This window comes from Martes martes (assembly GCF_963455335.1).
Source record: "Martes martes genome assembly, chromosome: 7".
NCBI classification, from domain to species: domain Eukaryota; kingdom Metazoa; phylum Chordata; class Mammalia; order Carnivora; family Mustelidae; genus Martes; species Martes martes.
Window position 1 is genome coordinate 54,685,700 of NC_137894.1, and position 27,226 is coordinate 54,712,925.

General features: G+C 39.7%; 1 protein-coding gene across 1 annotated transcript; it reads right to left on the reverse strand.

Moving 5' to 3' along the window:
* Window positions 1-1,005: 1,005 nt before the first annotated feature.
* Window positions 1,006-10,354, reverse strand: ZNF770 (zinc finger protein 770). Its single transcript, XM_080808182.1, has 2 exons — window positions 10,254-10,354; window positions 1,006-5,364 (listed from the first exon to the last, which is right to left on the reverse strand). The coding sequence occupies exon 2, from the start codon at window positions 5,309-5,311 to the stop codon at window positions 3,233-3,235; it is 2,079 nt and encodes a 692-aa protein (XP_080664308.1). The 5' UTR covers window positions 5,312-5,364; window positions 10,254-10,354; the 3' UTR covers window positions 1,006-3,232.
* Window positions 10,355-27,226: the final 16,872 nt, after the last annotated feature.

The following is a 27,226-nucleotide window of genomic DNA, read 5'->3' on the forward strand; positions in this document are numbered from 1 at the left end:
TGGCTCAGTACATGGCCTGGACTCTTGATCCCAGAGCCATGAGTTCAAGCCCCCCACATATAGTGTAGAGATTACTAAAAAACAACAGAAAACCCAAATATGGGTTATTTAACATAACATGTAAATGGAAATGTTTTGGGGGCTCCTGGCTGGCTCAGTCAATAGAACATGCGACTCTTGATCCCAGGGCTGTGAGTTGAAGCCCCATGTTGGGGCTAGAGATTATGTTAAAAAAATAAGTAAGTAAAAGTCAATTCATCATTTAAAAAAATGTTTTCTGCAAGCCAGTTTTAAACACTTTAGTTTTTTTCCCCATAATCATGTAAAGTCAAATAAAATCTGGCTGAACTGAATTTCTTCTTTGAACAGTGTGAAGTCTGTATCTAATTTAAAATAACAGTGCGTAGACAAAATGGAGAAAAGAATAGCAAGAATATGCATGGGAGGAATTAATTCTATATTTCTTTAGCACAAATCTGGAGCAAGGCCAAAGAGGAAGGTAAGTGGATAAACAGGTAGATCATGTGACATGTAATGCAGCTAACATCCTTTTGTAGGTGGTAATAAACTATCAAAGAAATGTACTAAAAAGGAAAAGTAAAAAAAAAAAAAAAAAAAAAAACAAGTAGAAGGGAGATGATTAAATATCCATGTTAGGAAATTCAGTGTAGAAGGTGGATTGGAGTGGGCCCAGGAAAGTGTTTGGCCATCAGCACCTTATTCTAGTATTATGTGCTTTTGCCTTCTATTAAAAAAAAAAAAAAGTCCAAACTCTGTAATTTGAAAGTTTATTTTTAAAATACTCTGAAATTTAAATTCTTCAGGACTCTTAACCACCATCCACTTTCTTTCAACACACACACACATTTTGTCTTAAAATTGTTGGCCCTACTGCAGTACAAAACAAGAAACAATAATACCACTAACTCAGCCAATGGAACTACTTCAGTAAGTAATCATGCTACAGCCTGGAATCACCCAAACAAAAAATTTTTAATAAATCTCTTTAAAGGTATTTATAAAGTTTATTTTTTCAGAAAACCAAAATAATTGATTCAACAATACTAACAGTTCTAGCATGCAGCAAATCATCATTTAACATCTAATGTTTAATTTTTGTATCATGGAGGTATACAGTTTATTTTCATTCCTATAAAGTTTCCACAAGAAGCTTGCAGTAATAAAGGTAAATAAGGATTGTTACAGGTACTTCAAATAGCACTACAGTACATCTTTGACAAAATTTTTTACAATATTCCAACTTTCAATATGAAACAGCTTAAAAAGTCATGGGTCAAAAAAAAAAGATAGCAGTATCACTTAAGCAAATAAAGTCTAATAATCATACAAGCACAACAGTTAGGACTCTCCCTGTTTGAGTTGGGAAATGGCTAAATGAGACATTTGCTTCAAATAAAATTACATAAATAGCTTTGGAAAATCCCCAAATATATCACTTCAAACATAAAATCCTTGAGCCTACCTATATTCTTGGAAAATATGAACTAATTATTCCTTGTTTTTATGTAATAGGTATGTTCTTGAAAAGTTTTGTGTAAACCAAATTCTGTAAACCATCATCGTGCTTGCATTGGAGGAACATATCTGGAGGAACCCTAAGAGAAATTCTTCTTTAAAACACAATTCTCCTGCATATTTATACACATTGGGCATTTTATCTGTACTGTTACATTTTATCTCTGTATATTAAAGCCAAGTTTCTCAAAATGCACTTGAAAAAGAAGTAAGATACCAACCTCTCTTCCCCCTTCCTCCTATACACAGACAATTCTTAAGAGTATGACAAAGAGCTCACAATGCAAAGAATGTTTATTATCCATTCTCAACAGAGGGCTTGTCACTATATTTAAGTACACTAGGACAAACACCCACCTGTTCTTCTCTTCAAAGATAATGGTTACTTTATTACTAAGAAATGTCATTCTTAAAGATTTTATTAAAAAATGGCAAATACAAAGGACAATTTGTGATTATGTCTTCTATAACTTAAGATTCAGTATTTCCCAATCATGACAGTGCTGTTTTGAAGAATGATACCCTCAATTCCATAAGCACTTTATTACTATTGGGAATAATTACCTTACTAATCAAAACAATTTGCTAAGGATCAAAATAACATTCTTAAGCATTAGTGTCTTGTGAGAAACAACAGAATTAAAAACTAGAACTAGACCTAGTCATTGCCATTTGATCAAACTTAACAGATTTAGTTAAGTCACAGGACCACTCAATTCAAGAGGCGTTAAAACAAAGTTTTACTGAAGTAAAACAAAAGTCTTGTGGAGATGCAGATCTATAGGTGAGTCTTAAGTCTATACAACTACTGTTGTCAATTATTTAGTAAATAGATGAATTTCATTTATTCCTCTGAAAAGATAATACTGCATACATATCCTCAAAAAGATTATGGCACTTGGAAAATATTCCTGATTAGTAAACATGATAAATGTATACAGGCGCATTCTAGTCTCTCTCCTACTTTCAGATCTTTTGGGAAAGACAAGAAGCTGCGCAAAAGGCCAACTTCTAATCCCCTCTGGAAAAGGAGGTGAAGCTACCAGGGTCCTAAGAATAAATGGGTTGCAAAAGACCAATGAAAATAATGCCATGGTTTTTTCATCCATCTTCACTTTTACTGCCTTCAGTTTTTAAACTTACAAGAAAAAATTTTGCAATGGAATTTGAGCCATAGGTGGACAAAATTATGCTTTCATATGAAACAAAATAAATAAAATGTAGTGGGGCTATTTGCTGCAGCCAAACCCAACTTTTACCTCTGTCTTTTGAATATATCTAAAAGGAGATGGCATACAGTAAGAAATAATTCCTTTAAAAAAAAAGAAGTAATTCCTTTAAAAAATGATGAATGAACTGAGTTATTGTACCGCCTCATGGATTTACATTTTCAATACAAAGTATATATTAAAATAAATAAATGTCTTCTATATGGCATCAAACCATGCTCTTCCCCCTAAAAATTAATTTGGCTGTTCCTAAAACATTGTATTAATTTTCTATTGTATTAATTTTCTATGTTCTTACTTTCAGGATAAGCAACTGCCTATGACATCACTTAACCTAACGAAGGCCTTTTAATGAAAACACATTTTAAATGTTAAAGGCTTTAAGAACAAGATCACCAAAGACCACAAATGTGTTCCTGGTTCTGTCAGTTACATAACTGAATCTGAGAACTTTATCCTGTGGTTGGTCATTCCTTAAAGTGAGTAAGTTGATGTCTTTTCCAGTGAGGAGCCTGTCTGAATGTTTTGCCACAAACTGAGCATTCAAATGGCTTCTGCCCTGCATGAATTAGATAGTGTCTTTCCAGTTTAGATGGAGATCTAAAACTTTTGGAACAAACGCTGCATTGGTAAAGAAGGCCATCATTCCTCTCTGCACGCCCTGAATAACTACAACAATGACTGTGTTGGCTCTGCTCTGATTGCAGTAGTGCACTAGAGAGAAAAGGCTGCCTGTTCCTACAGGGGGTACTAAGAATGAAATCCTCTGATTCAGCCTTAACTTTTATTTCTGATATCTGATCTGACTCTGAGACCTCGTATTTTTGGAAACCAAGAGTCTGACATTGTTGGGAAGCATTATAGTTAACATTATCACCTGGATGAATGAGAAGTTGGTTCAAATTTTCAAATTCTTGGCAAAGAGATCTTCTATAAGGAATCTTATCAATATGAGTTAATTTATGTCTTTTTAAGTGAGCTGACTGCCTAAAAGATTTCCCACAAACATTACAGCCAAAAGGCCTCTGTCCAGTATGAATTAAATAGTGTCTTTGTAGTTTGGATATAGAAGGAAACACTTTCTCACATTTGTCACAAGGACACATCTTATGTCCAGTATGGATGTTTTCACTTGGAACTGAAAAACCACACTGAAGCACTTCACAGTTATCAAAGAATTCCTCTCCTGATGAACCATAGATAGATACATCTTTATTATTCACGGAGTTATCTATAGTTAACATGTTTTCTGTTGTAAGGATACCTTTCAAGTTTTTACCCATATTTTGGCTCTGAAAGTGCTTTTGCCAAGAAAATGGCAAAGTCAATGTTTTCTTCTTTTTATTGCCAACTGGCTTATATGTTCCATGTTTGCCAAGAGAACCCATAAACGTTCTCTGGGTTTGTTCAGGGCTCTGCTCACCAGAAATAAGATCGCAATTTTTCAAGAAACTGTTTTTATATACTTTTTTCTCAGATCGAAAATTATCTAATTTCTTACCCCCAGCACGTTTAAGTTTAGCCAAGATTTTTTTCACAACGGTTTTATAGTTGTAGTTTCTTTTGAGCCTGCTTGGAATTTTGCCACCTCTGGCAGGAAAACACTTATGTCCATTGAGAATCTGCTCTGATTCAAAACACTCTTCACACTCTGGACACTGAAAAGGGACGATATAAATAGAGTGGACATCAAGTTGATTATTCTCCTCAGATTCACCTATATCACCATTTTCAAAACCATCCTGCTTTGCATTTAATTTATTAGGCAGGGGGCATGATTCTGGACTCTTTACCTTTAATGAAAGAGTCTGAAAAGTCTTATTCCTGGTATGGATTTGTTTATGCTTCATAAGTTTGCTCTGAATCTTAAATCCTTTTTGACAAAAACAGCATTGAAAAGGTCTTTCTTCTGAATGTGTGAGTTGATGAATTTTTAAATGAGTTGACTGTCGGAAAGATTTACTGCACAAGACACACTTAAAAGGCCTCTGGCCAGTATGAATAAGTGCATGCCTATCAAGTTTTGACTGTGATGGAAACATCTTGCCACAGATTGTACACGCGTGAATATTCTTTCTTTTCTTTGTAGGGCTGTATGTAGGATCAGACTTAGAGCATGGGTGTAATGCCCATCTTTCCTCTGTGGTAAAAGTATGATACATTCCATATACTGGCTTTTCTTGCTTGGCCTCCAACAGTCTTCTGACCTGTTTAACATCATTCTGGTAGGTTTCATTGTGAAGTTGTTGGTGCTTCACAAATGTCTTCAGATTTTTAAAGTGGCGTTGACAAATGCTACATTTAAAAGGCAGATTATGAGTTAGTTGATGTCTCTCCAGATGAACCAGTTGCCTAAAGGTTTTATGACACACATCACATTCAAATGGCTTTTGACCAGTATGAATGAGATAATGCCTAGCTAATTTTGATGGTGTTTCAAAGTGCTTGAAGCAAATATTGCAAATATATGGCCTGTTTCTAGGTAGTTTGTTGGCTACTACACACTGTTGAATCTTTAGCATTTTTAAATTGTTTTCAGCCATCATATTCTTCAGTGATATACTCTGATGAACTCCATGTTCTTAAACTCCACAGATGTCTAAAAATCAAAAATAAAAATGTATTAATTTAAAAATTATTTATTCATATAAAAATAATTTAAGTTGTCCTTTGGTTAAAGATATTAAGGGTACAGGAGAACCTGGCCTTTTTCTATGTTTAAAAAGTAAGTTAATAACCATTTTAGATGAAAACTTTAGCTTTATAAAACTAAATTCACACACAGAAATGATTTGTCTTGGGATGCCTAGGTGGCTCAGTTGGTTAAGCGTCTGCCTTCAGCTCAGGTCATGATCCCAGTGTCCTGGGATCGAGTCCTCTCTCAGGCTACTTGCTTGGCAGGGAGCCTGCTTCTCTCTCTGCCTCTGCCTGCCACCTGCCTGCCTGTTCACTCTCTCTCTCTCTGACAAATAAATAAAATCTTAAAAAAAAAAAAAAAGAAAAGAAATGATGAGTCTTTAAAAGAAATTTCTAGGGGTGCCTGGCTGGCTTAGTTAGTACAGTATATGACTCTTGATCTCAGGATCATGAGTTCAAGCCCCTGGGTGTAGAGCTTACTTAAAAATAAATAAATAAATAAATAAATGAAATTGTAAAAAAATCTCTAAACTTTAAGCTATACTTCTAATTAATTGAGACAATACATTAAAAGGGAGAGGAGTCAAATTTCTTAACATTATAAATAGACTCTTTAATTCCAAGTTTCCTAATTCTCTATTTTTCTTTTTAAAGATTTTATTTATTTATTTGTCAGAGAGAGAGAGAGCGCGCGAGCGAGCGAGCACAGGCAGACAGAGTGGCAGAGGGAGAAGCAGGCTCCCTGTGGAGCAAGGAGCCCGATGTGGGACTCGATCCCAGGATGCTGGGATCATGACCTGAGCCGAAGGCAGCTGCTTAACCAACTGAGCCACCCAGGCGTCCCATCCTAGTTCTCTATTAAGTAGCATCACCATTATTTAGTTGCTTTGTCATTATTTATTATTTATTAATGTTTGAGAGAGAGAGAGAGAGAACCTGTGTGTGAATCAGGGTGGGGAGGGGCAGTGGGAGAAAAGAATCTTAGCAGGCTCCACCCTCAGCACAGAGCCCAATGTGGGGCTCCACCTCACGACCATGAGATCATGACCTGAGCCCAAATCAAGTTGGACGCTCAACTGACTAAGCCACCCAGGTGTCCCACTTTGTCATTTTTTAAAAATTAAGCTAGAATGGTAAAGAATTAAAATATAAAATACAATTAAAGTTAAGAATTAAATATATAAAGAATTAAAGTATAAGAATTAAAATATAAATATTATTAAGAATTAAAATATAAAAGAATTAAAATGTAAAACTAAAAATAAGATTATTTGCATTTAATTATAGCATACCATGGGTATGATCTGAGAGAACGTTTCAGTTACCAAGGGTGGATTTCTTAGCCATATCATTAACAGTATTTACTTTTAATTACCTCTTTGGACCAACAAAGACAACATGGACAACTGGGAGAAAATGCCCCAGATAACTTGGGTTCTAGTCCTGATTTGTTACTGTATGATCTCAGTGGCAGAAAAAAGGAAATAAATTCTTCATCTCTAAAACAGGGAAAATGCCTCCTGGCTGCATGCCACATCAAGTTGTGAGAATCAATGGAAATAATCCATCTAAATGTGTTGGAAAACTATGAAGTGATATACAAAAGGGAGGTATTACTTAGCTCAACACTAATCAAATTTTAAAACTTTATCTTTATCTACATATTATGTATTTTTAGGGTTTCTAACTAAGAAATAAATATACTAAAAAAAAAATAAACAAACTAACCAAATTGATAGTTCTTTGTATTTCTTCTTTGCATTTGTTGTGGAATTCCTAAAAGACAGGTACAGAGTTGATGAGGCAAATTGGCTACTTATATTCTTATCGATGGCTAAGTAACTGAAAGTTAAGTGTTGTTTCCTTTTCAGACAATATAATAAAAGGATCATTTTGGTTTTGGAGTTAATATAAAGACAAATATGCTTTCGCTAATATAACTGTAGGACACATGCAAAAGATTACTAGGTATTTTCACAAAAACTGTACAGCCTATCTTCTTTTATCAGAGAAACCAATCTTCTCATTCTTCTACTATTGCATTTACTTTAAATAAAGGAATCAGAGATTAAAAAAAAAAAAAAAAAAGCTGCTCTACCTAATGTTGTATCTTCTGGTTGAAATCAGAAAGTTGTTAAATCTACCAGAAATGCAGTGTTCTTTTGTCAGTTAACTTAGCAAACATCCAACATATATGCTATTTGCATATATGCATACTGTTTTCTCCTAGAAGATACCCTAAACACAAAATCACAAACATATCCACTGTGGTTCTTTTCAGCAATGTGAATTAGAAACAAAAACATTCATTTATTGAACAAGTTTCTTCTACTAGGTGCTTTATTACAGTGTTTTTGTGTTTGAAAAACACAACTGCATGTTGCTACCATTAATGCACTGTGAAATCAATCCTGTGGGTCACGATCAGCAGTCTTGTTTAATAAAGAGTAGAAAATATCAGATGGCATAACATAAAGATGAACACTGTTTTGTGAAACTTCTGTTGAAAGAGGTAAGAATGTGGTGAAAGCTGTTCCTCGTACATTTCTTCACACAACACTAGTCAGAGGAAACCACAACAAATCAGTCACTTTATTCAAAGTAACCAAGTAATCCATTAGGTAAGACTGGGGCCCATAGGATGAGGCAGGATTACTAAGGAAAGCAGCAGTATCTAATTTTTTTCACTTGGCCCATATAACCCTGAAATATTTACCAAAAAATGTAATTAGAGGCCAAATGGATATGCCATACAAGTCTATGCAAAGTAAGACTCTGCAAGCCATTATATTAATTTACAAAATATACCATATAACCCAGATATCCATGTTAGCAACAATCAACTGTTGGTGCTATTCATATGCATTTTCACTACACTGAGTTAGAGAAAATACTGCTGAACACTCTCTAAATCCCTAAACATGCTAACACACCAACAGTTACGAGACTTAAAGTTAAGTTATGAATCCAATAAATTGCCAAAAACGGCAATTTATTTCATTCCTGTCAAGCTGTCAGGTGTAAGGGTGGTCAATTAGGACAAAGAGCCAAGATGAAAATAATAATCAAGCCTTTATTCACTTACTGCCACAATGCAAGGATGAGACAAAACAAGTACTGGTTCCCAGGGTCCATTAGACAGAACTACACTAGGTGAGGATCAGATGGATGCAGCAGACACCGCACCACCCTGCAGGGGAGGCCGGAACAAAAAGGCTTCCGCCTCATTATGGGCCTGTGCGCCAGAGGAAGAGGAAGGAAGGACTAGCAGTGGAAAAGTCCTGAGTTAAAACAGAACAAAGTACCTCAAGCAAGCCCCTCCCCCTACCCACCCAAGGGGTCTTGGCAGAGATGAAGGGGCCTGGGAAGCACCCCACCAAGACCTTCTGAACACAGGTAACTGAGCCAACAACCCAAGCTAGTATAAACATGGGGTGAGTCCTTGATTGCAACTCCCTCCAGAAAACTGCAATGCACTGGCCATGCACAAGTCTGGTGTGGGGAGGGCAGTTTTCCCCCCTAATAAGGCTGGCCAGCCAAAGACATGCAATTGTCTACCTTCAGGCCTGAAAGATCACACAATGGATTTTGTCCAGGAGCCAATCTTCTCTATTCCTACTGTATATCTTTCCTTCTCTTTAATAGTTTCTATGGAATACTCTTGAAAGAAGTCCCAGACTAGAACCACACAACACAACCATCTCTGATTATAACAGGAATTGACTACCTACAGTTCCTGTGCCAAAGTGTCTACGACTGATCAACTACCACTAACAGTTAAGACTGGATACTATTGTCATTTGCCCTCATACCATGTGCGAAAGCACTTTACTTTGCTAGAACCATTGGTGGCAACAAGTGATCTCATCTGCTATTTATAAGTGATAGCTCAGGGATCTCCAGTGCTCCAAGGGCAGTCCCATATGTACTTCTACAGGGTGCACATTAATTTGATAGAGCTGCAAATCCCACTTCAACTGATTCTCTGTGCTCTCAATTGATTTTATTGTTGTTGGTGGTAATATTCAAACCAAACCAAACCAAACCAAAGCCAACTCCGTGTACTTTTTCCTGTTAAACTGAAAACAAAAAGTAAAACAGTAAATCTCAGTGGTACAACCTGAGGATTATTCTGACAACTGCAAGCCACGCTCTGTTGGAAGACTGTAAAAACCGATTTAAAAAAAATTCAATGACGCTTCAAGGCTGAAGCTTTTTGGTGTTTTTTGTTCGTTGTTGTTGTTGTTGTTTACTAACTAACATAATAAAGGCGAAGTGAGGACATCACAAAAGCAAATGAACAAGAGACGAAAGCCCTGAGAGAAACTTGGGCCACTTCCAGCTGGGGAATAATCTCTGGCGACATTTATCACAGCCTTTCCTTCTTGGTGGCTGCTTCTGCCCCACTTCCCCTGGCCCACGCTCTTAAACCCTCACCTCTCGTCCCAAACGGGCTGCAAAGGACAGAGGACCCTGAAGTCCGGCCGTCGCCCTAATCACCCACAACGCATAAGCACCTAAGGAGTCGAGTCGAGCCCAGAGACTGCAAAATCCCACACCAGGAAAGGAAGGGCAAGGGTGAAAACGGCTTTGGTCGCAGTCGGGGGGAAATGCCTCGTGCGACTCGACCCCCAGCGGGGGGAAATGCATCCTTACTGCGCCTTCCTCTAAAGGATTGCGGCTCCCCAAGAGACGCAGTCGGGAGGCGGGGGACTGGAAAAGGAATGGGAGCTGAGGTCGTGGCGTCCCCGCTATGGGTCCCCGGGCACCTTGGAGGGATCGAGGCAGGGCCGACCCTTCCCGGGGATCGCTCCACCTCACACACAGACTCCTCTAGTCCTCCTCACGCACCTGGAGCTGCACGGACCGGGCAGGTGCGCATCCCAGGGCCCAGGCGCCGCGAAGGCAGCGAGCGCACGTCCGTAGGGCTGGCGCGGCGACGGGCTGAGCGCGCAGGCGCAGCGCTCCGGAGCGCCCAGGGACGCGGTCCGGCTGGAAACAGGCTCCCCCCACCCCAGGGCCGCCGTCGCTTAGGCGCGGTCTGCGAGTCGGGCGTGAAACCGGGTTCCAGAGGTTGATCCCCACCCCTGCGGCCGCTCGCCCCGCGCTGCAGTTTCGCGGGGAAGAGAATAGAGGCGTGAAGAAGGCGGGTTCTTCTGATTGGCGACAATTAGATGAGATGGATGTAAAGTGCTCAACATAGTGCCTAGAGCATAGTAAGCCCCCAAATAGCTTTATCCTTTACTACTCTTTTTATATTACATACAACTTTATGAAGGGGTGGGATCTCATTTTAAAATGAGGAAAATGAGATCGAGGCGTTAAGAAACTTACTCAGTGTTACATGGCCGGTAGACGATGGAGATGGGATTCGAACACAGGTGTTTAGCCCAAACCTGCACTTTTAATTCACTACTTCTTCCCAAATTAATCTCAGTATTTGATGTGGGCACAATGAAGGGTTCAACGTTGCAGTCCTTTTACAGACTTGGATGGCACATTATTAGGTATAGGATGTTTAGATATCTACCGAAGATTTTAAGTACAAATGACAGTGGGAAGTTACTGCGAATTTTTGCAGGTTCCGATTTTAAGTGTTTCAGCTTGAGCGATGAGGACGTGAGGACAGGAAACAAGCACATTTTCTTTCAACTGTAAGTAACTTTTTGCATTACTTGTTAAGGACCACTGACAACAAAAATTGTTATTTCTAATGTTGGTATACATTCCTCTATTTAAAAAGGGAAAACTTGGGCCAATGAAAAGTCAGTCTCTATTTCCCATATAGCAACATGAGGAAATGGCTGATAGGGCATAAGCTTTGGCTTTTTATGTAGGAAGCTTGGAGGAGTCACATCTGGGGAAGGTTGAAGCACTTACTTCCAAGAGAAGCAGAGACAGAGAAAGGAGGGGAAAATTTTCAGTGTCCTAAATGCTAACCTCAGGGTAGGGACGCTGTGTGTTCAGATAACCTTGGATACTTTGCTGCATTTTGCAGCTTCTTCTGGGAGCTCAGCTCAACCAAGTCATGCAAATAATTGCCTCCATCATCAGCCACATAAATCGTCAGGAAAGATATGCAGACCATAAGAGAACATTACCTGAAGTTGGAACCAATGGAGTGTGCGTTACCTGCAAAATATGTAGGCCTTTGCACTGAGAGTCTGAATTTGGAGTGTGGAACACAGATGAGACATGGATAAGCTATTCTCCAAGGCCCATGCCCCTTTCACCCTGAATGTCATCTCAGGAGTTTTCTGGAGAAAAAAGGGAGAAATTACCATGAATAAGTCATTAGGAAGATTTCACTAAATAGGTGAGATTTGAGCAGGGACTTAGCAGTGGGTTCAATATGGATAAACAGAAAATGTGGGGGGCAGGCTAGAACATTGTAGGGAGAGATGGTAGTAGTGACAAGGAAAAGTAAAGGAATGGTGTGGCATATGTTTATGATAAATCTTAACCTCTGCAACTTACTAGTGTGTGTCCTTAAAAGTTATTTAATCTTTCTGAATCTCAGTTTCCGCATCTTTAAAATGGGGGTATAACTAATCATTCACTCAGGACCTGTCATGTACAAAATACAAAGGATTCACTTGTAAGCATATGAAAATGAAACGGTGAGGGCCTAACTTCGCTGTAGTTTTCAACTCAGCAACATGCAAAGAAGCACAATATGGTAAGAGAAGATATGTACGCGACAGCAGTGGGGAGGAGAAATGTCTAAATCTGCTGGCGACTTCAGATGGAGATTGTCTTTGAGCTGAGGCTTTCATCATCCATCGACCCATCCATCTGACCTACATATATTTTAAGCCCTTGCTATGTACCAAGTCCTGTTCTAAGTTCCTGGAGGTAGAGTAGTGAAGAAATTAAAAAGTTAACAATTCCTGTCTTCATAGATTTTTCGTGCGTAGTTTATTTTTTTATGTATTTATGTGCCTACAGAGGAATACAGACAATAAACTAAATAAGGAAAATATATCATATCTAATATGTAAAATATTGATGAGAACGGAGGGGAGAAATAAGCAGAGAAGGAGGTCATGGAGATTTGGGTGTGAGGGCTTGTTGGGATTTCAACAGATGGCCAGGGATGACTTTACTGATTAGTCCTGTGGTTTTTGTGTGGAGCATGATAGAAATGAGAGAAGCAGTCCTACTTATTTATATGTCAGTGTTTAGAGTGCCTACTGCTCACCAGGCAGTTTGCAAGAAGCTGAGAAAAGCCTTAAATGCCTTGCAGAGGTTTTCTTTTTTCTTCTTTATTTCAATCCTGTAGGCAATGGGGGATTATTGAAGAATTTTGATCACTGGTATGGCACGCTTCCATTTGTGTCATAGAAAACTCACTCGGAAGTAAGATGGATGACAACACAGCAGCAGCAAAATTAGAATAGCCACGTTGTCAGCTAGGGGCTTCCTACTCCATGAATATCTGGTTAACTTGGATGAAAACCCAGTTCTGTGGCCTGTGACCGTCTTCATGAGACCTGTTCTCACAGTTTGCTCCTAGTGTGTGTGTGTCCTCCTTGGTAGTTCTTAACCTTTAGAGCTATCTCTCTCCTTTTTAGCAACAACACATAGAATGTACAACTTAGCTTCCTTGTCAGTTTCTAGCAACTCAGCTAGTACCAAGTGCATCCAAGATAATTGCACTTGAAAGGAGTCCACACTTTTAACATCTTTCATATGTCTTTGGCATATTTTTAGGAAAGAAACTATGAAATTGAGTTTTAATGCTTGCTAAAGCTCTTCCTGCCCCCAAGTGATTGATCTAGCAGGGAGTTCACATCTCATGTTTTCATCTCCCCTCTTATTTTCCTCTCACTTCTCCCCCTTCTCTCGGGGGTCAATCAATAAAACCATCCCCTTGCCTTCTGCAGATAAGCCACCAAAACCAGTACCCCTCAAATGTCAGTTTCTTTCTTTTTTTTTAAGATTTTATTTATTTATTTGACAGAGAGCACAAGTAGGCAGAGAGGCAAGCAGAGAGAGAGAGAGGCGGGACTTGATCCCAGAACCCTGAGAACCCCCCCATGACCTGAGCCAAAGGCAGAGGCTTAACCCACTGAGCCACCCAGGCACCCTCAAATGTCAGTTTCTACCCCCAAGTAATTATCAAAGAATTTTTCCAACAAAGACAGTACTCCCTTTCTAAGAGGATTTTTGGTGAATAAAACTCTCTCTTTCCTGTCATACATTTTCTCAAGAAAAATATTTGCAGACTCTTGTGTGTTTTAGTACAGGACTTCTGAGGGGGTGGCAGGGGCTGGAGGTAAGGGGTGGTGAGTTGGAATCAGAAAGTAAAACGTGGTACCGCTATATTTTACTTAAGGCAGTTGGACCACATCCAACTTCCAGGCTAGTCCAGTCTCTTGAAGGGTTGCTAGAAATTTTCTCTAAAGCTGCTGCTAATGCCTATAGGATTTCTGGGACTCGTTAGGCAGTAGCATCCTACTCTACCCAGTCCAATCCATCCTACCCTACCCAATTTGTGTTGGTTCAAATTCAAAATCCCTGGAGTTCTATAGTTACCCTGAAAGCAGGTGGCATTCTCAACATAGGGCTTTGACCACATTTGTTCACACTTAGAGTTGGGGCTGACCTTTGGACCCACATTGATTACAGAAACCCCGCATACTACTTTAATACTGGGGTGTAGGCCAACCAAGGAGAGAGGGGAGAGCTATGGTATCTACCAAGCGTTTTTGTTTATGGGGTCAGGAGAGATTGACTCTGTGACCTCTCTCCTGTTTCTGGATCTTAGTTTCTTGAGTTCTTTTGATCCCTCCAAAAAATACCTATCCTCACAAGAGCCAGAACAGATGGAAACATCTTTTTTTCTCATCCCCCAAACCCATGTAGTGATATGGGTATTAAAACTGTCTCTGGAGGCTGCTCTATGGTAGGGGAAAATGTGTGAGGTATTACTGATCTTTTGTTTAGGACCCGGCTTCCCAACTAGATAAAAACTCAATAGTCATGGTTTGTACTTAGGCCTAGGGCTTTTTCCAGTGTGTTCTCTGACCCAGAGTCAGTAACTCACTTACCCCATAGCCTGGGGGCTTTGGTAGTTGGGTGAACGACCCGTGTGAACTAACTCTCTGAACTTGGGGGGTGGCTGAGTTCTGCACACTCCACTCAGTTACACAAGTACCTTAACCTCTAACCCCAATACTCAGTCTTCTCTCTTTCTCCCTTTGAATAACTTCTTTAAAAGCAAGGAGTAGGAGGATAATCGAGATTTTCACAAGAGGTTCTAAGCTTCCCCTGTAATGTTTTGCTTTAAATTCCTCCTACAACAACTTAACCCCAACAAGCCTGATTTTTCCACACTACTTTCCAACAGTGGCATAGTGATGCTTTATGGCAAAAGCCTCTTAAGTGTTAACAGAAATGCAAAGGTCACTTCTCCTTCCAGCTGTTATGCTGCCTAAATTCTGATTTATAAATCCAGACATTTACCACATTACCAAGCATGATTGCCATTAACAATGCCCTTGTTAAGCATTCAGCTACCCTAGGGATTCAGTGTACCCTAGGGATGCACTGGCAACTTTGCAATCACATCGATTCCTAAATCTGGATCCTGCAAACTTTTAATGAATCATTGTCTGCATTCCAACTGTTATTCCTCTAATATTTCAGGGAATGTGAAAATCCTTTTTCTGCATTACCAAAAAATGTCTTTATTTTTTGCGGCATGTAGCATTCACTAGGGGTCCTAATGGGGAGTTCCCCAGTTCAGATCTTTGAGGGACCGTGACTCAGTAGAAGAAGCAATCATCAAAAGAATCTTTCATCAGCTCTGTACAGAGTTGTAGGTTAAGGACTTCTTTTGTCTTTCTGCTTTTAATATCTTTTCTTTATCACTGTATTTTGCAAATTTAATTGCGATGTCTTGCCGTTTGCCTGTCTGTTGATTTTGATGGGAGTTCTCTGTGCCTCCTACATCTGGATATCTGTTTCCTTTTCTAGTTTAGAGAAGTTTTCAGCTATTATTTCTTCCAATAAATTTTCCGCTCCCTGTTTTCTCTCTTCTTCTTTTGGGACTCCTATAATATGAATGTTATTATGTTTGATGGAATCACTCAGTTCCCTAAGTCCATTCTCCCATTTCATAATTATTTCTCTCTGTTGTTCAGCTTCATTATTTTCCATTATTTTGTCTTCTAGGTCACAAATTCATTCCTCCTGTTCTTCCAGCCTGCTGCTCATTGCATCAAGCCTGTTTCCAATCTCATTTATTGCACTCTTCATCTCTGATTTTTTTTAACTGTTTTATCTCTGTAGTAAGGGTCTGCCGCCTGATGGCTTCTACTCTTTTCTCAGGGTCAGTGAGTATCCTTACGATTGCTTTCTAATTTCTTCATCTTCTCAAGAACTTCAAAAGGAAATATTTTTGTCTCTATTTATGAATTAGGAAACATAAAGACCTAGAGTTTAGTTGACTTGTCAAAGTCATGCAGCTAGTGAGTACAAGAGTAGGTTTCTTTTTTTTTTTTTTAAGATTTTATTTATTGATATATCAGAGAGAGAGAGAGAGACCACAAGCAGGGGGAGCAGCAAGCAGAGGGAGAAGCAGGCTCCTCAATGAGCAAGGAACCCGATGCTGGACTCAATCCCAGGACCCTGGGATCATTACCTGAGCTGAAAGCAGATGCTTAACTGTATGAGCTATCCCGAGTAGTTGGTTTCAAATTCAGTTTTGTCTTGACTCCAAAACCTATATTCTTTCTATTGCACCATAATATAAAATATGTAGTACAATGCTTACAGCATATTTGGTGCTCAATATATTGTACTTTTTGTTCTTATTTTTTTCACTCAGAGTTAAATGTTTTATATTTTAATATATTTATCTAAATATATTTCATATACAAATGTGTGATATGTATTTTGTACATTTAAATATTATTTGTGGGGTACCTGGGTGGCTCAGTTGTTAAGTGTCTGCCTTCAGCTCAGGTCATGATCCCAGGGTCCTGGGATCGAGCCCCACGTCGGCTCCTTGCTCAGCAGGAAGCCTGCTTCTCCCTCTCCCACTCCTGCTGCTTGTGTTCCCTCTCTCACTGTCTCTCTCTCTGTCAAATAGACTAATAAAATCTTAATAAATAAGTAAATACGTTTTGTATTTGAAATATGTGATATTTCATGTAAATACTCATCATATATGATATGTATATTTTATATTTATACATTTGTTATATATGTATTATGTGTGAGTGTGTCCTTTCTTGCGGTTCTGCTTCTCTGATTGAACACCACTGAAGCAGGGGCAAAAGTGAAAGCTGGTACATTTGTTAAGAGGCCAACACCATTTAGTCCAGGACCAAAGATCCAAAATATCATCATGGAGATGGAGACAGGTTTACCAATTTAAGAAATGTTTTGAAGGTCGTATTGTGGTTCTCCAGAGAAACCAGTAGGATAGAGAGAGAGAAAGAAAAGAAAGTGATTTCTCATAAGGAATTGGCTCATGCAAGTATGGAGGCTGTGAAGTCCCAAGATTGGCGGTTGGCAAGCTCCAGACTCAGGGGGGCTGATGGTGGAAGCTGGCAGGCTCGAGACCCAAGAATAGTTGAAGTTTCAGTTTGAGTTTAAGGGCAGGAAAAGACTTATGTCTAGGCAGAAGGTGGTCCCTCATATTTTTTGTTGTTTTTGTTCTAGTCAGGCCCTCAACTTGTTGGATAAAGCCCACCCACATTAGAGAGAGCAATCTGCTTTACTCCGTCTACTGATTCATGTGTTAATCTCATCCAGAAACATTCTCAGAGACAAACTCAGAAAAATGCTTAACCAAATGTCTGTGCACTCTGTTGCCCAGTTGAGTTGACACATAAAAGTAACTTTCACATAGATACAAAGGAAAAACTCAGGTTTTTTTCCTTCCTATATAGAGAAAAACCCAGTTCTTCTCTACTTTGAGTTTCTTCCTGTGAATTTCCTACTAACACAAACCACTTCTGACATTTCTAGTCACCAGATATGTGGGGGGTTTTCTTCACAACAACAAGCCAGCCTCTGATGTCAGCTGGGTGTCCTACCATTCAACTCAATTCTGACACTGTCTACCTTGAGGTAGCCTCAGATCTCATGGGTTAAGGGCTCACTCCCATAAGACCGCCTCTCCCCACCACTACTTCAGACCCCTGTTGCAAGCTTCGTATTGTCCATGGCTCTGACCCACTGGCTCTAGAGCAAAGGTTTCAATGACTCCCTCTACAAGCACAATTAATTTGCTAGAGGGACTCTCAGAACTCAGGGAAATGCTTACATACCTTTACCGGTTCATTCAGGGATATGATACATGAGACAGGGGTACAACCAGATGAAGAGATACCTAGAGCAAGGTCTGGGAGGTTCTGTGCCCATGGATCTGGAGTGCATCACCCTCTTGGTATAGATATGTACACCCACTTGGAAGCTCTTTGAACCCCATACTTTTGGGATTTTATGGAGGTTTTATTATGTTGGCATGACTGATCAATCATTAATTCCATTTTCAGCCCTTGCCCCTCTCAAGAGAATGGGGTTGTGGCTAAAAGTCCCAAGCTTCTAATCATGACTCCCTCTTTCCAGTGACCAGTCCTTATCCAGGAGCCATCCAGGAACCCACCCAAAGTCACCTCATTAGAACAGAAGATGCCTGTACTGCTCTTATCACTTAGGAATTGATAGGGGTTTTAGGAACTGTGTGCCAGGAACTGGGGACAGAGACCAATATATATTTTCTATTATTTCATGAGATGTATATTGGATGCATGTCTGCCTTCATGTGCGCTTGCACCAGACCCCACACTTGGAAGGACTCCACAGTTGGTCTTAAAATTCTTGGTAATTTTCAACAAGGGGCCCTACATGTTAAATTTTTATTGGGCTCCACATAATATGTAGCAGGTCCTGACCAGATATGAGGAGTGAGAGGAAAAGAAGCTCAAGGATTACGCTTAGGTTGTTGGCATCAACAACTGTGGACAGTAGTGTGTTTGGAGGTGGAATTTGGGGGAGAAATTAAGAATTTTGATTAGAATGTGTTAACTTAGAGCTGCCTTCTAGACATTGTGTTAAGGTATTTGTTGCTTGCTTTCCCAACATTCATTTCCCTCTTCCTGGTGCCTGGCTAGACCCTGTTTCCCAGCTTTGTGGTTAGGGTTTGATTGGCTCTAGTTCTAACGATCCACATGCTGTCCTGTCATTGCAGGTTCTGCCATATAACAAATAATCAACTAAGCCAAGCAGACTCATGCTCTTTGTAATTCCCTTCAATTGGGGAAAAAAGGAGAAAGAGAAACTGAGGAGAGGCAAAGATTGCAGAAATGGAGCCTAAAGTTGTTTTGTTTTTGTTTTTTTAAAAGATGTTATTTATTTATTTGACAGAGAGAGAGATCACAAGTAGGCAGAGAGACAGGCAGAGAGAGAGGAGGAAGCAGGCTCCCCGCTGAGCAGAGAGCCCAATGTGGGGCTCCATCCCAGGGCCCCGAGATAATGACCTGAGCCAAAGGCAGAGGCCTAATCCACTGAGCCACCCAGGCGCCCCCCCCCTTTTAAAATCCCAGACCATGGATATGTGTGGGAGAATCTGCCTATTTTCCTGGTATCCATCCTTGCCATCTTCCTATGTAAGAGACCTTCCACTGTTTAGCTGGGTACATGGTCTCCTGGTATAAAGACTACATTCCCCAACATTCCCTGCAGCTAAGTACAGCCACGTGATTATATTCTATTTAATGGGCTACAGGGGGACATGGTGTGTGCAATTTGCTGGTCATAGCCTTAAAAAGAGGGGTCATGCCATTTCTCCTCCCTTCTACTTTCAGCATTCTAGAATTTGAATGCATTGACAGAAACACCAGTAGTAAGCAACAGGCAAGAACCCTGGTCCTTTGATACCATGGAGCAATGCCAGTTTTGGACTGTCTACCTCTTAGCTTTTCTAAGAGGGCTAAATACTATCTTATTTAAGATAAGACTGTTACCCACCACTATTTTGGAGTTCTTTTACATGCAGTGTTAATCCTAAATGATACAATATTCATATAATTAACTCCTTTTCTTCTCATGGTACCTAAATAATGATCTGTTTGTTACAAACAAAATTCTAATAAGTACAGTTTTTTTTTTTTTTTACTCAGGCTATGTGCAATTTGGTCTACATACATACTAAAAACACCCCTACCCAACCCATATTTTGCTTTGCCTTTTAGGTCCTCAAAAGAAATATAGACACATTACTAGGATCTATAATATTAAAAGCACCACTACTTTCCCTAGGGAAGCAACAATAGATCCACATTTTTCTGGCACCAGCTCACATTTCATAAACCCTTGTTTAAAATTAACTCAAACCATTAAACAACACAGAAAAAAAAATTCTTTTTAAATGACACTATAAAAACTGCCTTCTGAGAAACTGAAACAGGTGAGTTTACATGTAATCTCAGATAAGGTGACCAAATATCCAAAATTGGCTAAGACAGTCCCAACTCCCAGATTGCTGGCTGCTCTGGTTTCTGTCTCAACACACGTCCTGTGGTTTGGGCCAGATGTCATCCAACTTTAGGACAGGAATTCCTGCCCCCCACTTGGGCGAACAAGTTGCTAAAAATGGGGAGAAACAACATGAAAGTGGAAAGGGCAAAAAAGGAACTAAACCTTGGTTGCAACTTTAGTTACATTTTGGTTCTTTGTTTCACAGTGTTTGTAATCATTTGTCAACACATATTGTTTAGTTTGGGATCTTTCAAACTGTGATGGGGATGATCCATTTCTAGGGTTCGATCAGTATTTTTAAAAAGCGGTTTTGACTATAACAGCCTAGAAAATTCCAGCATGCATTTCACACACTAAAGATGAGTATTTTTCAAAAATTTCTATTTATGTTTTTTCTGTGAGTTTTTGGTGCAAGAGGGTGATCAAAAGAAGATTAAAACTCACTGAATTGTAGTCATTTAGGAATATACTCACCCACTCTCTCTAGTATCATGCAACAATGTTATGAAATTTTAAACCTTTCATTCAACAGATATTTGACATATGTAACATTAACAGTACTTGTCCATTCATCGCTTCCCTGGATAGGGTTTCCCTTAAGCCCAATTCTCACACAAGTTTTCCAGGGCTGTTTCAGGGACTTTGTGAGTGTCCAGGACTGTGGGATGGGGGTTGTCTACAGGGGATTTGTCCGTGGATAGTTCAACTTTGAAGTTCACTGGACAGATGGTGTTTAAAGACTAAATTTAAGTTAGCCAGCTGGGCACGGAAAGAAGGGCATTCCAGCTAGGAGCAGGGTGTGTTAAACAGAAGAGAGAAGCAGTAGCATATATGGGTTCACAATATCTTAGATGTAATTCTGAATTCCAGAAAGTTCTAAAACCTGAAAGCATGAGGCAAGAAAACTGATTCCATCTGAACTCATTGGTGTGCTGCATTTATCACATGAGTTAAGATTATTTCTATCATACTACACTGATATCCAGTCAGTCTAAAATATGGTTATGGTCCACATAATGTGTATCTGAGTTCTAAAGGAATATATGATTACAAAAGACTGGCACATTAACTATTTACTTATCAGTTTTATAGAAGGCATTATTTTTCCTCTTTAAATTTTTTTTTCTAAAGATTTTATTTATGTATTTGAGAGAGAGAATGAGAGGGAGAAGGGAGCATGAGAGGGGAAGGGTCAGAGGGAGAAGCAGACTCCCCACTGAGCAGGGAGATCAACTTGCTTTTGGGTCCTGGGAGTCAGGGTCATGACCTGAGCCTAAGGCAAACCCTTAACTGACTTGAGCCACCAGGTGCCCCTCCTCTTTAAGTTTTAATGAAAATAAATCTTCAGGGTGCCTGGGTGGCTCAGTCAGTTAAGCGTCCAGCTCTTGATTTTGGTCAGGTCACAATGATGGGGTTGTGAGATAGAGCCCCACATTGGGTTCTATGCTGAGTGTAGAGCCTGCTTGAGATTTTCTCTCTCTCCCTCTGCCCCTCCTCCCACGTGTGCTTTCACTTTCTCTTTCTCAAAAAAAAAAAAAAATGTTGGGGCGCCTGGGTGGCTCAGTGGGTTAAAGCCTCTGCCTTCAGCTCAGGTCATGATCCCAGGGTCCTGGGATCGAGCCCCGCATCGGGCTCTCTGCTCAGCAGGGAGCCTGCTTCCCCCCACCCTCTCTGCCCGCCTCTCTGCCTACTTGTGATCTCTGTCTGTCAAATAAATAAATAAAATCTTAAAAAAAAAAAAAAAGTTAAGACCTCAAAATCCATAGCATTAGCAAAATAGAAACCTAGTAAATCCAGCACAGTAATGTATACATAATTATTGAAGAACTAGTGCATAAAGTGGTTACATGATGTATCTCAGGAATCAGTTTGTCAAATTTATACCCTGCATATTTATAATTGATGATTTCTTAATCTTTCTCCAGTTGTTTAATGGTTTCCATATGCTTGCTTATGCTTTAACTCATGTGCATTTGGTGAATCTTACCTACCACAAGCAAGTAGAAGTCTATAAAGTAAAAAATTGTCTCTTTTTCACCACCATCCTCCTCTCCCTTCAGCACATTGTCCAGAGGTAACCACTCTTAAGAAGTGTGTATATATTCCTTCAGACCTTTTTTAAAATTTGTATGTGAGCATGCCTTATGTCATAGATATACAAAAACAAATGTTGGGTGATGGGCATTAAGGAAGGCACAGGATGCGATGAGCCCTGGGTGTGATATGCAACTGATAAATTATTGAACACTACCTCCAAAATTAATGATGTACTATATGTTGGGTAATTGAATGTAAAGAAAAAATCCCCAAATGTTTCTTGTGTCATTCTCTCACGGAAGTGGCATAATGCTATGAAGGTGTTCTGCAGCTTGCCCGCTTCGCTTAGTACGTTCTATATATCTTTTCACAGAACTATGTATAGATCAACCTGATTCTTTTTAATGATTGCTTCATGTTCTATTGCATGGATATCTTTAATTTACCCGTTGTCCTACTGACAGATAAATAGGGTTTTTCTATGTTTTTATGATGGCAACTATTCCTTCAGATTTATATCCTTGTACTACCTCTTAGTCATACTTAAAGGACCTCACTCTCTAAGGTCCTTAGCCAAAGCGTATATTTTCTAGGAACTGGTACCTTCTTTTCTCTTAAACCAAAGAGAAGTCATTCATGTTAACCTGTAAATACAGCAACAAAAAGCATTTGTTGATTTTTTATGAGAATTATAAAGGTAACTGAGAGGGCTCTGATGTGGTAGAAACCATTAATGTCTTGCTGTTGACTCCTTTAGCTCACCAGTCTCATCTCCTTAAGCAAGGTCATTCTGGAGGTTGCTCTTAAAATTCTTCTTTAGCATTCATGTTATCGTATCTTTCATTGTAGGAACATCTAAGAAGCACAGACTTGAGAAAGAATCTCCAAGTTAAAGAGGTGGAATTTGCTAGAATTTAAAAGCAGTGTTTCCACACTGGAGAAGTGATATACTAAAGGGCTCTGGCACAAGGCCGCTTTCTAATTCTTTCCCTCCACCTCTGCGTCAAATAGTGACCTACTCTGAGAGGAGGGGAGTGTGTTGGTTAGGAGTGTGGACTCTGCAGTCAGACACCCCAGGTTCTGCCTCTTGTTAGCTCTGTGGCTTGAACAAATGACTTACCTCCTTGTAACTCAATTTCTTCATCTATTAAAATGGGAACAGGAACAAGGATGGTGATGATGATATCACCTACTCTATAGGATTGCTATGAAAAAAATCAAAGATTAGTATTTGTAAAGCATTTACAGGGGCTGGTACATAATAAACTCTATGTAGGTGTTTGTTAAATAAGAATGGCACAGGGGTGCCTGGGTGGCTCAGTGGGTTAAGCCTCTGTCTTCGGCTCAGGTCGTGATCTCAGGGTCCTGGGATCAAGCCCTGCATCAGGCTCTCTGCTCTGCAGGGAGCCTGCCTTCCCCCTCTCTCTGCCTGCCTCTCTGTCTACTTGTGATCTCTCTCTCTGTCAAATAAAGAAATAAGATCTTAAAAAAAAAAAAAGAATGGCACAATGGTACGAGCACTGCGACTGTTTTTCTGAGTTTCCTGAAGAAGCAGCTGTTCATGAAACCTTCCTAAAGTTCAAATGCAGCTGAAGTTGCCCAAAATGTGGTGTGAAAAATCTTCCTTCTCCAGTTCATCAGTGGCCTCACTGTAGAGATGTCTCTATTCAGTGCTCCTAGAAGTCCTATGTATGTCCAGTGGCCTGCTCTGGATGTCTAAGCTTCTAATGAGAAATGATACCTTATTTAGGTTAAATAGAAGATGGACTGATATCGAGTATCTGCTTTCTAGATAGTTGTTAGCACATTCTTTGTGTTCAACAAAATATTCTCTTAAGTAGAGGAGCTTTGCAAAAACATATCATGGAAGAAATTGAGTTAGATTTCAGAAACATAAATACAATAAAAATTGTCTGGATTCATAGGAAATCTTTAACTTTCTGAATGCAAGAAAATGATATGAAATTCATTGACAATATATATTTATAACTCACATTTTCAAATTTTAATATTATAGGTATTAGAAATACATCCAATTTTTATTTATACAAGGGCTGATTAGCCAGATCTGGTATTTTACAAGTTTTTTGTTCCTGTTTCCTTCCCACCCTAAACCTGCAATTTTCTGCATTTTGATGAATTACAGAGCATGTGAAGTCAGGTGTGAAATTGATTTCTCATAATAGGGTTAGATTTCCAACACAGACCACATAGCTCCTCACTTTCTCTTTAGCAAGAAGTTATAGGACTAAAAGGCCTCCCCTTCTGGAGAGCCTCCATATTCTCTGGGGTAGTTTGTAGCTTTGGGTTGAACACTCTGACAGAGTAATTTCATATTGTTGTCTGCTGTAATATGACTTAGTTTCCCAACAAAGTTGAATGTCTTACTTTGTCATATTATCACTAACAGGATTTTGGGGCTTGATACCAGCTTTAAACCCCAGTTTCGGGATAGCATTATACTTGTAGGACTTTGGTTGGGATTTCTAACACTGAAAGAGGGAGGGAAAATTTGCATGCTGTGGATAGCCACTGAGGTACCCATGGGGAGTTGGCATTCGAGCTTTTAGACTTTGATTAAAACACTTGGAAGGAAGCTGTAGCAGATACAGCTATAATCAACCTATAATTGGGTATTCTGTGTGTTTGGTTTTTTATACCTCACCTTGTTCCCCAAAGTCAAGCAGTTATATGACTCCTCTTCCAGGACAGCGTCAGGAAAAGATGGGGCTCTCATTTCTTTTCTTTCTCCTTGGCCTGCACAGGCCTGTGCTTAACTCTGTAATAATTTCTTTTCAAAGTCTAGTTGCTCAGGCAACTACACTCTTTGCTCTCTAACTTGACCCCATTTCCTGATGAATGGGCTTTTCATTTTTTCACTAAGTCCTGAAGGCTTTCACATTCTGCAATTTTCTCTGCTAAATGGCTCTAGGCATAACTGCTTAGAAAATCATAGGCAATCATAAAACCTTAGATTTTTTAAGGAAATTTAGAGATCATTTAATCCAACCCCCTCATTTTACAGTTAAAGAAATCGAGGTCCCAAGAGGGTAAATAACTTGTTCAATGTCATCCAGCTAATTTGTAAACTGTTTAGAATTTTTCTGAAGCTAATTTTTTGAATTGGGTAGAACTACAACTAAAGCCATTTTAAGGGGCATAAACTTTTCCATCTTGATCCTTTCGAGCTGTCATATGAATATAATTTAAAGAACCAAATTTATGAAATCATGACTCCTAATCTTAAAAAAACACTGTGATGTGAGAAATAGTTAAATGAGGTTTGGAATTACCGTGCTTTTTTTTTTTTTTAAAGATTTATTTATTTGACAGACAAAGAGTGATCACAAGTAGACAGAGCAGCAGGCAGAGGGAGAAGCAGGCTCCCTGCTGAGCAGGGAGCCCAATGCAGGACTTGATCCCAGGACCCTGGGATCAGGACCTGAGCAGAAGGCAGGCGCTTAACGACTGAGCCACCCAGGCGCCCCTACCATGCTTTTTAATAGAACATTTATCATAACAATGGTCTCAGAGGTGGTGGTTAATTGAGGGTTGACTAGGTCCAAGAAGATTGCTTTGGTTTACCTAAGATTTTATTTTGGTGGAGGAGAGAGTTGAGGGAAAATGGAACAACACACATAGAGAGAAATGGGTGTTAGGTTAGGCTCAATAATCTATTGTCATTACTGTTAATAAATATCACACTTTGTGTCTACAAGATCACAACTCGAGTTTGTAAGAAATTATAAGTTATCTTTGTGTCCAGAACTTGCATCTAGCTAGAGCCGAAGATGAAAAGTCTCTGGCTTCCCCATGCTCTTTCCATTGGCCACTCATCCCAGTTAGCAAGTTCTCCAATGTGGCTACAAATAACTCATAGAGTCTTTGAAGAGCCACTCTTCTTTGCTGCTGTATGCCACTCTGTGCAAGGCAGTTTATCTCACAAGCGGGACCATCCCTAACATTTGTGAGCCTGAGATGAATGTGCAAATGGTTGTCTCCAACCTTCCCCCTATCTCAATGGGCCATATACACTTCTGTCCATACTGACTTCAGAGAAACTTGTGTATAAATGTATAGACTTCACCCTACATATCCTACATATCCAAGCTCTCTCCACAAGTCCACACACAAATTGCACAAGTAGTCACCTCTTGACCTTGCTGTGCATAATATAGTCTGCCCTCAAGAGAACAGAGAGGAGCAGAACTCAAGCAGTCACCTCAAGAAGGCTCAGGGCTTCATGAGCAGGGAATTCTAGGTTTCCTAGGTAAAGAGAGCTTGGTTTAGAAGAAGGAGAGGAGGTTCCAGGAGGGCAAATCCTGACAGACCTGTCACCTTATGGGGAGGAGGAGGAGGAGGGGCGAGGAGGGCCAGAATAGGACCTAAAACATTAGACCCAGGAAAGAAGTCTTGGTTGATTGGATCAAGAGCAGTATTGCTGACAAGAAAACTCTGGTGTGGAATCCTCCTACGGGCATTGTCTCTTGTGTAGGACCTGTACAGAAATGGAAGCAAAGGTGTTTGATGGCCAGAAAGAAGCATTTCAAACAAGTTATTTTTTAAACAGGGCAGTTTCGAGAGATGTTCTAAAAGAGCATCAGAAAGAACAACACTATTCAAAGCTATGAGGTCAAACTGGAAGGAATCTTCAGGATCGGCTAATGAAGATGGAATAGAAACCACAGATACCAGTAACTTGCCCAACATCAGACTCAGCCGTCTGAGCAGTGAAAGAGCTCAGCCGAACACTGGTAGTGTGGGCTTCCAGGTTCTCAGGACTGGTTTTTTTCCATGGCCTGGTGCGGAACCTCCTTGAAGTATGACTCCAAGCAGCATGGAAGAATAGACACAGGGTAGTTGTATCTTATACCATAAATATGTTTTTAATGATGTGACAGCAGAACAGCAAATACCAGTGGTTTTTACAGAAAATCAGAGACCAGTCAGACTTTGAGAGAGAGAGAAAGAAAGAGTGTAAGTGAGTGAACAAGGGAGCTGGGAAATCAGGTGAAGAAAGAGGGGAAGAACCATCAATCATGTAGGGGTCGATGCTGAGCACCAGAGAAACTTTATCTCTTCTTATGAATCAAAAGAGAGTGATGTTATCACTATTAGGTGATTCATTTGGGGAAGCTGGTACAATGAGAAAAGGTAGAAACAAAGAACAGAGCTGTAGGGACTCTGAATTACCCCCTCACCCTATTCACCCCCACTTTGGGACTATGTATAACTTGATTCATACCCTCCTAGCTTGTCAGTAATATTTATTTTTAAATATGAAGGCCAGG